Consider the following 12,601-nt stretch of genomic DNA (forward strand, 5'->3'; position numbering starts at 1 on the left):
GGCCTTTTTCTATTTTAAGTTGGTATAAAAACGTTTTTTTTTTGTTTTGTTTTTAATTAAGTCCAAGTTATTGGACTAGAGCCTCTCCAATGTCTACATATCAACATCTATGAAGCTACAATGAAGTGTATAAATGATCATTGTTTTTAGTTTTAATTTAGATAGAGCAAAGCCGTTTCAGGTCTTTTTTTCTAAAATTGAGTTTGGTAAGAGATTTCAAACCATCAAAAAACAGTAACCATAAAGGTTTAATTAGCTCACACTCCTATTAAATGTGCATATGGGAGTCTTCCTTGGTACCACATCTTTAACATCTGTTAGAATAATGGGGGTACATAGCAGCAAGTTTGGAGGGGACCAAATACCGCCTGTATATATTAGCTTAAGTTGGACGTCAATAATATTCATGACATGTATCAGGCAAAAGTTTGTCTAATAGATTTTAACCAGTCCTTATACAGTGAGGAAAAAAGTATTCAATCCCCTCCTGATTTTGAACGTTTGCCCACTGACAAATAAATTATCAGTCTATAATTTTAATGGTAGGTGTATTTTAACAGTGAGAGACAGAACAAAAAAAAACAGAAAAATGCATGTTAAAGTTATAAATTGATTTACATGTCAATGAGTGAAATAAGTATTTCAATCCTTCGACTTAGTACTTGATGGCAAAACCCTTTTTGGCAATCACAGAGGTCAGACGTTTCTTGTAGTTGACCAGCAGGTTTGCAGACATCTCAGGAGGGATTTTGTCCCACTCCTCTTTGCAGATCCTCCCCCAAGTCATCCCCAACCACTTCTGCCCATTGGAGTGGTCTGGGTGCCAACTCCCACTACTCTTAACCCTGCAAGTGTAATTATTGCAGTTTTTTTATAAACTGCAATAATTACCTTGCAGAGTTAACTCCACCTCTTGTGGCTATCTACTAGACGGCCACTAGAGGGCACTTCCTGGTTTCTAGCACAGGAAACCTGTGCTAGAGTGTCGCTGGACGTCCTCACGCTATGTGAGGACCTCCCGCGTCGCTCATTTCCCCATAGGAAAGCATTGAAAAGCATTTTTAATGCTTTCCTATGGGGAGCTCTAATGTCAGTCTCACCCACCGGCAGGATCAGTCTCGCCCACCGGCAGACGCAATAACAGGGAGGAGAAAGTTACTGAAGGGGTTTTCACCCCTTCAGCAACCAGGGATTGGGGGTGGGAGGGAGAGGGACTGTTTTCCTGGCACTAGAGTTTTCCTTTAAGGTCTGGAGACTGGCTAGGCCACTCCAGGACCTTAATGTGCTTCTTCTTGGGCCACTCCTTTGCTGCGTGTTTTGGGTCATTGTCATGTTCAAATACACATCCACGATCCATTTTCAATGCCCTGGCTGAGGGAAGGAGGTTCTCACCCAAAATTTGACGGTACATGGCCCCATCCATTGTCTCTTTGATACAGAAAGTTGTCCTGTCCCCTTTTCATAAAAACACCCCCAAAGCATAATGTTTCCACCTCCATGCTTGACGGTGGGGATGGTGTTCTTGGGGTCATAAGTATCATTCCTCCTCCTCCAAACATGGCGAGTTTAAGTGATGCCAAAGCGCTTGATTTTGGTCTCATCTGACCACAACACTTTTACCCAGTTCTCCTCTGAATCATTCAGATGATCATTGGCAAACTTCAGATGGGCCTGTACATGTGCTTTCTTAAGCAGGGGGACCTTGCAGGCGCTGAAGGATTTCAGTCCTTCACTGCGTAGTGTGTTACCAATTGTTTTCCTGGTGGCTATGGTCCCAGCTGCCTTGAGATCATTAACAAGATCCTCCCGTGTAGTTCTGGGCTGATTCCTCACCGTTCTCATGATCATTGAAACTCCACGAGGTGAGATCTTGCATGGAGCACTAGACCGAGGGAGACTGACAGTTGTTTTGTGTTTCTTCCATTTGCAAATAAATCGCACCAAATGCTGTCACCTTCTTACCAAGCTGCTTGGCGATGGTCTTGTAGCCCATTCCAGCCTTGTGTAGGTCTACAATCTTGTCCCTGACATCCCTGGACAGCTCCTTGGTCTTCACCATTTTGGAGAGTTTGGAGTCTGATTGATTGCTACTGTGGACAGGTGCAGGGGCGTATTAGCCGCGAGGCAAACAAGGCATTTGCCTTGGGCGGCATTTTCCAGGGGGCGGCAAAAAACGCCGCCCCCAAATGCCCAAGGCAAATGTCTTGTTAGCCTTGTGGCTAACAGACATGCTGGGCTGGTTGCTGGTTGCTGGGCGGCCGGCGAGGGAGCTCTTCCCCTGAGCTCTCTGCTCAGCTCCCTCGCGCGCCGCCCGCAGAGTGAGACTGGGAGCCGGAATATGACGTCATATTCCGGCTCCGCCTCCCAGCCTCACTCTGCGGGCGGCGCGCGAGGGAGCTGAGCAGAGAGCTCAGGGGAAGAGCTCCCTCGCCGGCCGCCCAGCCTGCCCGCCAGTGCCGCCCTGCAGCCACTTGACCACCAGGGAATGGGAGAACCCCCCCACCCCCAGCATTCCCAAAGGTAAGGAGGCTGGGGGGGAGGGGGGAGAGTAAATAAAAAAAAAAAAATGTGTTAATGTGAGTGTGTGTGTCTGTTAGTGTGTGTGTGTCTCACTGTGTGTGTCTGTGAGTGTGTGTGTGTCCGACTGTGTGTGTTTGTTAGTGTGTGTGTCGGTTAGTGTGTGTGTCCGACTGTGTGTGTTTGTTAGTGTGTGTGTGTCCGACTGTGTGTATTTGTTAGTGTGTGTGTCCGACTGTGTGTATTTGTTAGTGTGTGTGTCCGACTGTGTGTGTTTGTTAGTGTCTCACTGTGTGTGTTTGTTAGTGTGTGTGTCCGACTGTGTTTGTTTGCTAGTGTGTGTGTGTGTCCGACTGTGTGTGTCTGACTGTGTGTGTCTGTTAGCTAGTGTATGCGTATCTGTCAGTGAATGTGTGTGTATTTAGAAGGCGGGGCAGGGGGGAAGGGTTGGGTGGGGGTGGCGCGCGCGCGGAGAGGGGGGGGGTGTCTGAGTTTTGTCCTGCCTAGGGCAGCACAAAACCAAGATACACCACTGGACAGGTGTCTTTTATATAGTCAAACGGAGATTAGGAGCACTCCCTTTAAGAGAGAGCTCCTAATCTCAGCTTGTTACCTGTATAAAAAGACACCTGGGAGCCAGAAATCTTGCTTGTTTCACTCATTGACATGCAAATCAATTTATAACTTTTTTGACATGTGTTTTTCCAGATTTCTTTTTTTTTTTTTTTTTTTATTCTGTCTCTCACTGTTAAAATACACCTACCATCCAAATTATAGACTGATAATTTGTCAGTGGGCACACGTTCAATCAGCAGGGGATCAAATACTTTTTTCCCTCACGGTATATAATGGGAAGCTTCAGATTTTGTCACCATCGTTCTGTAGCAAAGTTTTGTGTATGTTACATATTAGAAGTAAGTAATTAGAAGAGCATTTCAAAGAATTTTACAGGTAGAACCTATCTTGAAGATCTTACCCCATTTTTTTTATTACAGTTAAGCATATAGATACCCTTAATTCAGTTGTAACTACAAATGTCTTCATATGTATATGGCTGAAGGATCCTGTTATATTAAAGGTAGGGACAAGTGATTTTTTTGTGGGTTTTTTTTTAAACATAATTCATTTAAAAACAAAATCTATTTCCTTTCAAAACTTAAGTAGAGTAACATTTAATATGTTACTCTACTTAAGTTTTTAAAGGAAATAGATTTTGTTTTTAAATGAATATAATGAATGAATGAAATAGTTTGTAGGTGACAGTTGTCCTTTAAAAACTCTTTAATATGCAAGCTCTTTGCAGCAGAATATTCCACATTTCATACCACAGTTTAAACTTTAAACTTGTTCCAGAGCATGTTGGCTCATTTGTACACAATCATGGAATGACAGCAATTTACATATAAAAACAAGTGAAGCAGTCAAGAGTAAAATATATTCTTAAGAATCTGAGCATTTATTAAATTAAAAAGTCACATTTTCCACAATACCCATCAGCTCACGTGAAAACCTTATCTCCCAAGTGGAACACGACTGGATGGAGAAATGGTAACGGTAAAATCCAGAGACATGAAGGGAAGGAAAACAGAACCATAACTAAAATGACAAAAAAAATTATATATATTCTACACTCATTGGTAGGACAGAGCCATGTATCTAAACAGTGTTAACTGTCACTAATAAATCGTGAAATAGTTGAGGCAATTTTTTTAAATAAAGTGCAATACAGAGAGCTTAAGTCACTGCAGCACATCCTGCGAAGCTACAAATACATATCTAGATCTGTTATGGTCTGAACTGATCAAAACAAAAAAAGGACTGGCATATATCAAAATCTGTCACTGGTTAATCTACACAGACTAAGAATCTCAGGAACAGAAAAAGTACAGGGTTCGAGGCCACACTCTGCAGATGAATTAAGATTTTTTTTTTGTTTGTTTTGGACTGTTAGTGGAGTCAATGAATAAGATGACAAATTACATTGTAATAACATACTTGAACTTTCTGGAACCTTTGTACATAGACTGTGGCTTTTCCAGAGAATTAGCAGCATGATACAAATCCAGCACAAACTATAATCCTGCACAGCAGAGTTGGTGCAAAAATTAAAGGAAGAAATAAAATCTTCATAAATACGGTAAGTCAGAAATGCAGATATTACTAATAACTGCTGTTTGGATCCAAGTTGTTTTATTGTCCCAAATAGAAATTACAAAAAAATCATATACATATATATATATATATATATATATATATATATATATATATATATATATATATATATATATATAAAATAAATGAGTAATGAAATAGATTTGTCTAGAGATCTTGGTGAACCAGCATGCAGCTCTAAATTTTTGTAGACTTTTAACTTACTAACTCTCAGCCAGCCATTGAGAAGGTGATTTTATCAAGCATCAGGAAAGGCTTCCTTTACAGCCAACTCCCAATGAAAAGGGTGCAGAAACTGTCACACATGTAAATTGCAGGACAGCAGATTAAAATGTAACAGAGGAATTTAGTAAACGTTAGAACAGGGCTTCCTCTCCCTTGTATCTGGAAATAAAACGAGATCGGTTACAGTCTAGTTTGAGGATCACACGTAAGTAGCCAGAAATTAAACAAAATTAATGATTCGACAACCGTGGAGCTTGTAGACCATGACCTGAAAACCAGACTAACTCTGTAGATTGCAAGCTTTGGTAAACAGGAGCTCAGTGAACTGTTTGTCCTCAGCACCTTCTGTTCCTGTATGTCCAGTTTGTCTTATTGCAACTACCTATTCGTTAGTCCACCTATTACAGGGGTAGGCAACCTACGGCACTAGTGCCATGCACGGCACTCGAGGTGCCTTTGCACGGCACTCAAGGCTGCTAGAGCCAAACAGACTCTGGCCTATCAGGAGTTCCAATAAAACTTCAGATTTCTGCTAATCCGAAAAGGTGGTGAAGGACAATCCTCAATTTATGCATTGCAGCACGTAGAGGAAGTGATCTCAGATCACTTCCTCCCAGCACTTGTGAATGACAATCCACACAGTAGTAGAGCAGCACGCAGTTTCTGTTGCAGCTCCTGTCCTTGACATGTACCTGGCCGGCCTGGTCCCCACTGGAACCCAGGGAAGCCACCCACACTGCTAGATATACACAGAAATGCATAATAACCGTTCCCTCATACAAATAATACGGACAGCCCACACACAAACGCAACACCACTAACAATCCACATGCATGCACACTACTCCACATGCAGCCTCTCACATACAATACCCCAAACAGCCCCACACACTACCAAACACACAATGTGACATATCCATCCACACACACAATTCCACAAGCAGCCCCCATACACAGCTTACATTCATAAGTATCATACACAATACCATAAACTACTCATGAACATATACAATATAATAGCTCATCCAGAGGGGGCCCCAAGCAAATGCTTTGCCCAGGGTCCAGTCAATATTAAAGACGGCCCTGCATATACGCACATATACAACGATACAAAGCAATTACAGTAAAAATAACACAAGCAGAATACCGCAGCATACACACCTCAATTTAAAAAAAATAGGACTGCACGCTACGGGACATCACAATCCTATATCGGCACAGTGCTGCTAAAAGGTTGCCTACCCCTGACCTATTATACACTGCTGCAGAATCTGTTGGCGTTTTACAAATAACAACTGGTTTTAGACTAGTTAAGCCACCTGTTTTCTTACAGGCCCCATCACTTCACCAGCATCTGGTTAATAGATGCTGTAGTCGAAAACAAGTTGAATAAACTGTCAGCTGGTTAAAAACAAAAAAGTTAAAAAGTGGCAATATTAATTTAAAAAATTAAAAATTAAAAAAAAAAGCTAAATAATCTCAGATTTATAAAATAAACATTCCGGCCAAAAACAGACAGTTTTAACTTGTGAAATGGAAATCAAATAGGAAAAGAAAAATAAAAGTTGGGAAAACTGCTGAAATGGAGCATATACATACCACCAATACCAAAAGGCATCAGATCCAAGTGACATAGCGAATGTTACGTGTGGCTTTTGATTTCAGCCTAAATGTAAGAAGAATTAGATAAACAATGTCTGGTAGAAGATTTAGGAAGATGAAAAGCCTACACTTCCTACAGTGTCTGCCCTCCTATGCATTGCAGATACATACAATGCATAGGACCATTATAGTGTGAGATACTCTATAGCTTACTCAAACTCACAAGCAGTTTCACTCACAGTTTCAAACTCACTGCAAAGTTTTCCCCAACATTTTTCAGACCAGTACAGACTGTTAACACAATAACAATATTTTTATTTTGGGAATTTAAATTTGCCCACATTTCACAGTAATTCATCAGGAAAACCAAAGAGCGAGTCCGCTGGACTAAAAACACCCAGACTACATCTCAAAGAGGATGATGGCAGCTGTGTAGTTTAGTCCCAGGGGTAGCGTTTGGCATGCCATTGAATTGAGCAGTTACTGGTGGATTGTAAACTATGGCTTTTCTAAAATGGGTGCCTTGAAATTTTTGTATTTTCTTGTATTTGCTAAAGATTAAAAACTATTCCGAAGTAAAAAGAAAACAAGCAGTTGGTTCTGCACTTTGACAAACCTACTTGGTAAATTCAGAGAGAGAAATATGCTATAAATTTTGTCACATATACATCCCAAGAAAACTCTTGCCAACACACTAATGGCTGAGCATCTTGGGAAATGGAGTCACAGACATGGGGAGACCTCGATTAACAGAGCTGCACCTGTCACTGCATGCAGGTCCTCACGCTCTCTAATCATAAGTAAACAGCGCTTTTCTATTAGCCAGGACTCAGCAGCCAACAGTACTTCTTCAAAGTGCAAACTTCTTTTTATCCAGCTTAGGAGATAAAAAATAAAACTGCAAGATAAAAAAAACTTAACCGCTCCAGAACCAGGGGGTAATGTGACAGTGCTGGCTGGTCATTTGTCTGGAACAAGTTAATTAGGGGTTATGGATTTAGTTTACACAATTAGTAATCCATCTGTACCTCAGCACTTTACCATGAATAAATGTATTTTAAAAAATCTGTAAACGCTGCATATACTCTATCAAAGACCACAATGGATGTGACATTTATATGTATTACAAATAACGTATCAGACATGAGAAAAAGAAAAAAGTCTAAAAACTAAAATACATAAACCACCAGAACAGGAGACAGTCCAGCTGGCGAGAGGCGACCCCTGACCTCTAGTAAGGTAACCCTGAGGGCAGGATACAGTGTCATGTGTCCGACACATAAATCATGCACAGTGCAATCTCCAGCACTAAAACAGGTTCAGAGCAGACAAACCTGCAATAAGCCCAGGCTGGGCCTACAGCACCAAACTCATGGCAGTACCAGCAATGCCACTGACAGAACGAAAACCCACCAAATAGACCTTCTCCCATTAATGTAAAGTGAGGACTTAAAAATAAAAACTGCTCGAATGTTAAAAAAAAAAAAATCATTGCCTGACAAATTCTTTATTCAAAATATTAAATAAAAAGCACCCCATGATAGGGAGGAAGGTGAAGAGCTAAAGTTTGGGCCTATTTGAACCCTTGCTTTCTTTTAAAGGGAAACATAACATTTCCTAATTACGGTAGCCCTTTTAGGGTTGGAAATACATGCTGAAGTGCGGTGATCCTGGTGGGAATCACCGTATAACCACACTGTTATTTTAAATGACATACACTCAGATTTATTCAAAAAAATGTGTTTCTAACGTATGCATTGCAGGGACTTCCGATCACAGATTAGCAAACATGCCCCCGTGTTAAATTATAGAGGAGAAAGCCTACATTAAGGCAGAGATTAAAAAAAATAAAAATAAAAAAAACGAACGCACATCCAAACATTTCCTAGACAGAGCATCAAAAGTATAAAAAAATATATATAATGGCCACTATACAAACAATGTGTGCATACAGAATGCAAGTTACCAAAACAAACACAATGGCAGATTTAAAATTACATGAGTCTACTAGAATTTTTTAACTCCCACATTTACAAACTTTTATAGAAATCAGTTCTGCACGGTCCAGTCCTTATAAAACTTCTTTAGTATCAGGTGTGAAATCAAATCAGTTCCCTATTAATCTAGATCCAGGCTGGTGTGGAGAATGACAGAATGGGAAGTACATTTTACTCTGTATTTCACTCGTGCACACGTCATGTTGCTTGAAAGAAATTTTAGAGTAAAATAGCAAATTGTTTTTTTTTTTTTTTTAGCAATTTCTGAAACATTTCAAAACTGGCTTCAAGACTACATAAAGAGAGAATAAGGCGAACATCAAGGGTAACTGAACAAAGCAATTATTATCCCTGTGTTCACACTTGATCTGATAAACAGCCATTATAAAGTGTGTTACATAAACAAACGCCTGCAGACGCCATACTCAGACTATATACTTACTTTCTACAATAACAACACTGGGGCGTATTCACTAAACCAGAAATTGCAAATGTTAGACCGAAATAGTCAAATTTGAACTTTTCCCCAATTAAAACAGGTTTCTCAGCTCAGCTATTATACCCTTAAATGTGCCATTACACAGTCAATTGGCCCCAATCCTTTGGTATGGCGCATTAGCTTACCTGGGGTGTATTCACTTAACAGCAAATTATAGTAAACGGAAATCGAATAGAAACATTTTGCTAAAATAACACCGTGACCACAGCTGAGCTGGTTGAAAAACTGCTATTGCTGCTTCATTTTACTAAAACTTGATGTTCAGTGTATAAAAACCAATTGTGTATGTGTTCCCCCCCCCCCCCCCCTCCCCTTTAACAATTTTCCTGTGCAGCTGGTAACTCAGGTGTAACAAGAGATATATAAAAACATGCACAAATTATATAAAAACACACAGATAAAATCAATATACTACATGTACAATGCTATTCTACATAATCAGAAGTTGTGAATTATTGACAAATCGTAAAGGTTGCACACCATAAAGCACTTAAAACAAAGCAAATTACAGAAAAACAAGTAGAAAAGTATAAGACTTCCAACAGTGCAAGGTGGGGTGGGGAAACAGTGTGCAGCCCAGATCCTGTACATCTATTGGGGGCTTCCTAATCAACAGAGTTCCCTATCCCTAGGATCTAAAGCTTATTTGGGATGTCACATCCAGGACATTGCAAACTTTGTTTTATCAGATAGAAGGGAAATAAAATGTATCCAGAGGGAGTTTCCTGCCTGTTTCAAGCAGACTCCAGAGCTATCCACCAGAGTCTTTACTCATACACCAATCAATTCTACCTGCTCCCTGGAGACACAGGACATGTCCCCCCAAATCCCCAATTAAAGGAAGACCCCATCCAACATACCTGCTCCCTTGAGATACAGGGCAGGGAAGGTCTCCTGCACATCTTGCCGCTGCCATAGTAAGTTGACGAGCTCTCACCCAGGGACACACAGCTGGACCTCCTCCTGGGTCTGATCACAGGCACCTTGTCCTCCACCATGGTGGCCCTAGGGTGGGCCTCCCTTATCTGAAAGAAGTGTGTGAAGCCCAGGGCCAGCAAGGAGCCCAGCAGTCCCACTAGGCACGCTCCAAGGGCTCTGAGGGCTTGTGGCAGGGGGCTGAGGCTAGTGATGGCCAGTAGCCAGACCAGGCTTGAGAAGCCCAGGACCAGCACACTATGTCTGAGCCGCAGAGCTTGGTAGAGGGTGAGGAGTCCCACACAGCCCAGCACAGCCAGGAGCCGGGCCACCACGTGGGGCAGGAACTGGGCCCCCAGCAGGTCCCCAGAGTAGCAGCACAGGGGCAGGGCCAGGGGCCACAGCCCACCGGGTCCCCTGTGAGAGCGGGCTAGGTAGCAGGTCAGGAAGAAAAAGGCACATCCCAAGCTGAAGAGGGGGCTCAGGGCGTGGGAGAAGCCCAGCAAGAAGGAGTGGGGGGTCCTGAGCAGCGCCCACCCCGCTCCGCTCCCCAGCACGGCAAGGACCGCAGCCCCCACAGCGCAACCGGCAGGGGTGCGGAGCCGAAACAGCGTGCGCAGGGTGCCTCGCGGGGGGTCCGGCTTCAGGGGGGTCACGCAGCTCTTCACATAGCCGTTCCGGGGCCCCTCGGACAACTCGGGGGGCTTCATGTCAGCGTCTTCCCCAGGAGCCATGCCCCGGACAGCCCCAGGGCGACATCATGTCCTGCGGGGCCCCCGGGTGCCCCCCATGCTCCCTCCGAGCTCGCACTGCTCTCTCTGCTCTTCCTACTAGTGGAACTCGCGGACCGCCTCCCAGCCTGGGTCCCAGCCCTCCCCCCGGTAATGGGTCCCTGCCCTCCCCCCGGTAATGGGTCCCTGCCCCCCAGCCCTGGGTCCCAGCCCTCCCCCGGTAATGGGTCCCTGCCACTACAGCCCTCGCTCCCCGGTAACGGATCCCTGCCGCGCCAGCCCTCGCCCCCCCTTCCCCGTATTATTTTACGGACACGAACTAGTCAGAAAAAATATTGCAACTTCCTCCAGCGTTCGCAACGTAGCCAAAGCCTTACACATTCACCCCAAAACTGCTAGAATCAACCCAAGCAGTACAAATCCTGCTATAATCACTCTAAAAGTACCAGAAGCAGCTAGTCTGACACATTCACCCCGAAACTGCTAGAATCACCCCCAAGCTTCACAACTCCTGCCAGAAGCAGCCCTAAAAGTAGCCGGAGCGTGACGCAATCATCCCAAAACATTAGAAATCGTGTTAGAATTACATCCAGATCATACAGGAATCAACAACACAACTGCCATAATCACCAGTATAATAGCCAAAACCTGTCAGTCACCTCAAATACAGCTACAGCAGAATCACATCAAATCAGTGTGTTGAATGCATTGTTTACTTTCCATGCATGAATAATTTCTTTATAATAGCAATAGCCAGGAAACTTGCTATATCAATATAATGGGCATTCCAAATAATAGTGATATATTTATAATACAGGAAATGCACACATAGCCTGATCTGGTACATGGCATTATTATTATTTTATTTATATAGCGCAAGCAAAATTCCGTAGCGCTGTACAATGGGTGGACTAACAGACATGTAACTGTAACCAGACAAACGCACAGGAACAGAGGGGTTGAGGACCCTGCTCAATGAGCTTACATGCTAGAGGCTTCCGTATAAATCAGCAAGGCGTGTGTGATATGGTATATGAAATCCGTTAAAATCAGCCAGATATGTGTGACATGGTACATGACATCCGTGTAAATCATCCAGAGGTATGATATGGTACATGACATCCGTGTAAATCAGCCAGATGTGTGTGCTGGTAAATAACATCCATATAAAATCAGCCAGATGTGTGTGCTGGTAAATAACATCCATATAAAATCAGCCAGATGTGTGTGCTGGTAAATAACATCCATATAAAATCAGCCAGATGTGTGTGCTGGTAAATAACATCCATATAAAATCAGCCAGATGTGTGTGATATGCTTCTTGACAGATGAAAACCACACTTGTAAACCATCCAGGTATTCTACACGTCAGTCATACACACGTGATATCTTATATACAAGACATGTATGATGCAATATATGGAAGTAACACATGTAATTCTGTGGTGCGTGTAGTAAAATATTAATAACGACGTGTGAGTTAAACCATGTAAAAGACATTTTCCTGTTATTCAGTTATAGGAAATCATGGCAGAATATTTTGGCAAACATGTATACATCAGTAACAGTTATGTAGGCTAACCAATATGTCAAGAATCAACAAAAAATATATATAAATAAAAAAAATCACTGAGACATGTGCAAGTGATAAAGTAAATTATATATACATATTAGCTGTCACAGATCTGCCCTGTCTGAGCTCCACATGGTGTCCTTTCTGACTCCTGCCATTCCACACTTGAAGCACCTTATAGCCAGAGAGTTGCCACATATTTTAGAGCTGCAGCAGGTGGTGTCATTCCTGCGACACCAGTAATGGACGTTCCAAACTCACAAATCTGACACTAACTAATAGCAATTCTTTCTGGGGTTCATGTGTCCTGTCATGGTCTTTGCTTACCCAAGAGTGCGTTCTTATTGCTTTTTGTTTTTTCTGGTTTTGGC

At 42.5% G+C, this 12,601-nt stretch overlaps 1 protein-coding gene across 1 annotated transcript in view; it reads right to left on the minus strand.

The window, feature by feature from the left end:
• PDE3B (phosphodiesterase 3B) overlaps positions 1-10,765 on the minus strand; it is a 150,598-nt gene extending 139,833 nt beyond the window's left edge. Inside the window, exon 1 of the mRNA XM_063438612.1 lies at positions 9,872-10,765. Coding sequence (XP_063294682.1) covers positions 9,872-10,660 — 789 coding nt within the window. The 5' untranslated portion in view covers positions 10,661-10,765. The remainder of the gene's footprint in view (positions 1-9,871) is intronic.
• Positions 10,766-12,601: the final 1,836 nt, after the last annotated feature.

This window comes from Pelobates fuscus, chromosome 12 (assembly GCF_036172605.1).
Source record: "Pelobates fuscus isolate aPelFus1 chromosome 12, aPelFus1.pri, whole genome shotgun sequence".
NCBI classification, from domain to species: Eukaryota; Metazoa; Chordata; class Amphibia; order Anura; family Pelobatidae; genus Pelobates; species Pelobates fuscus.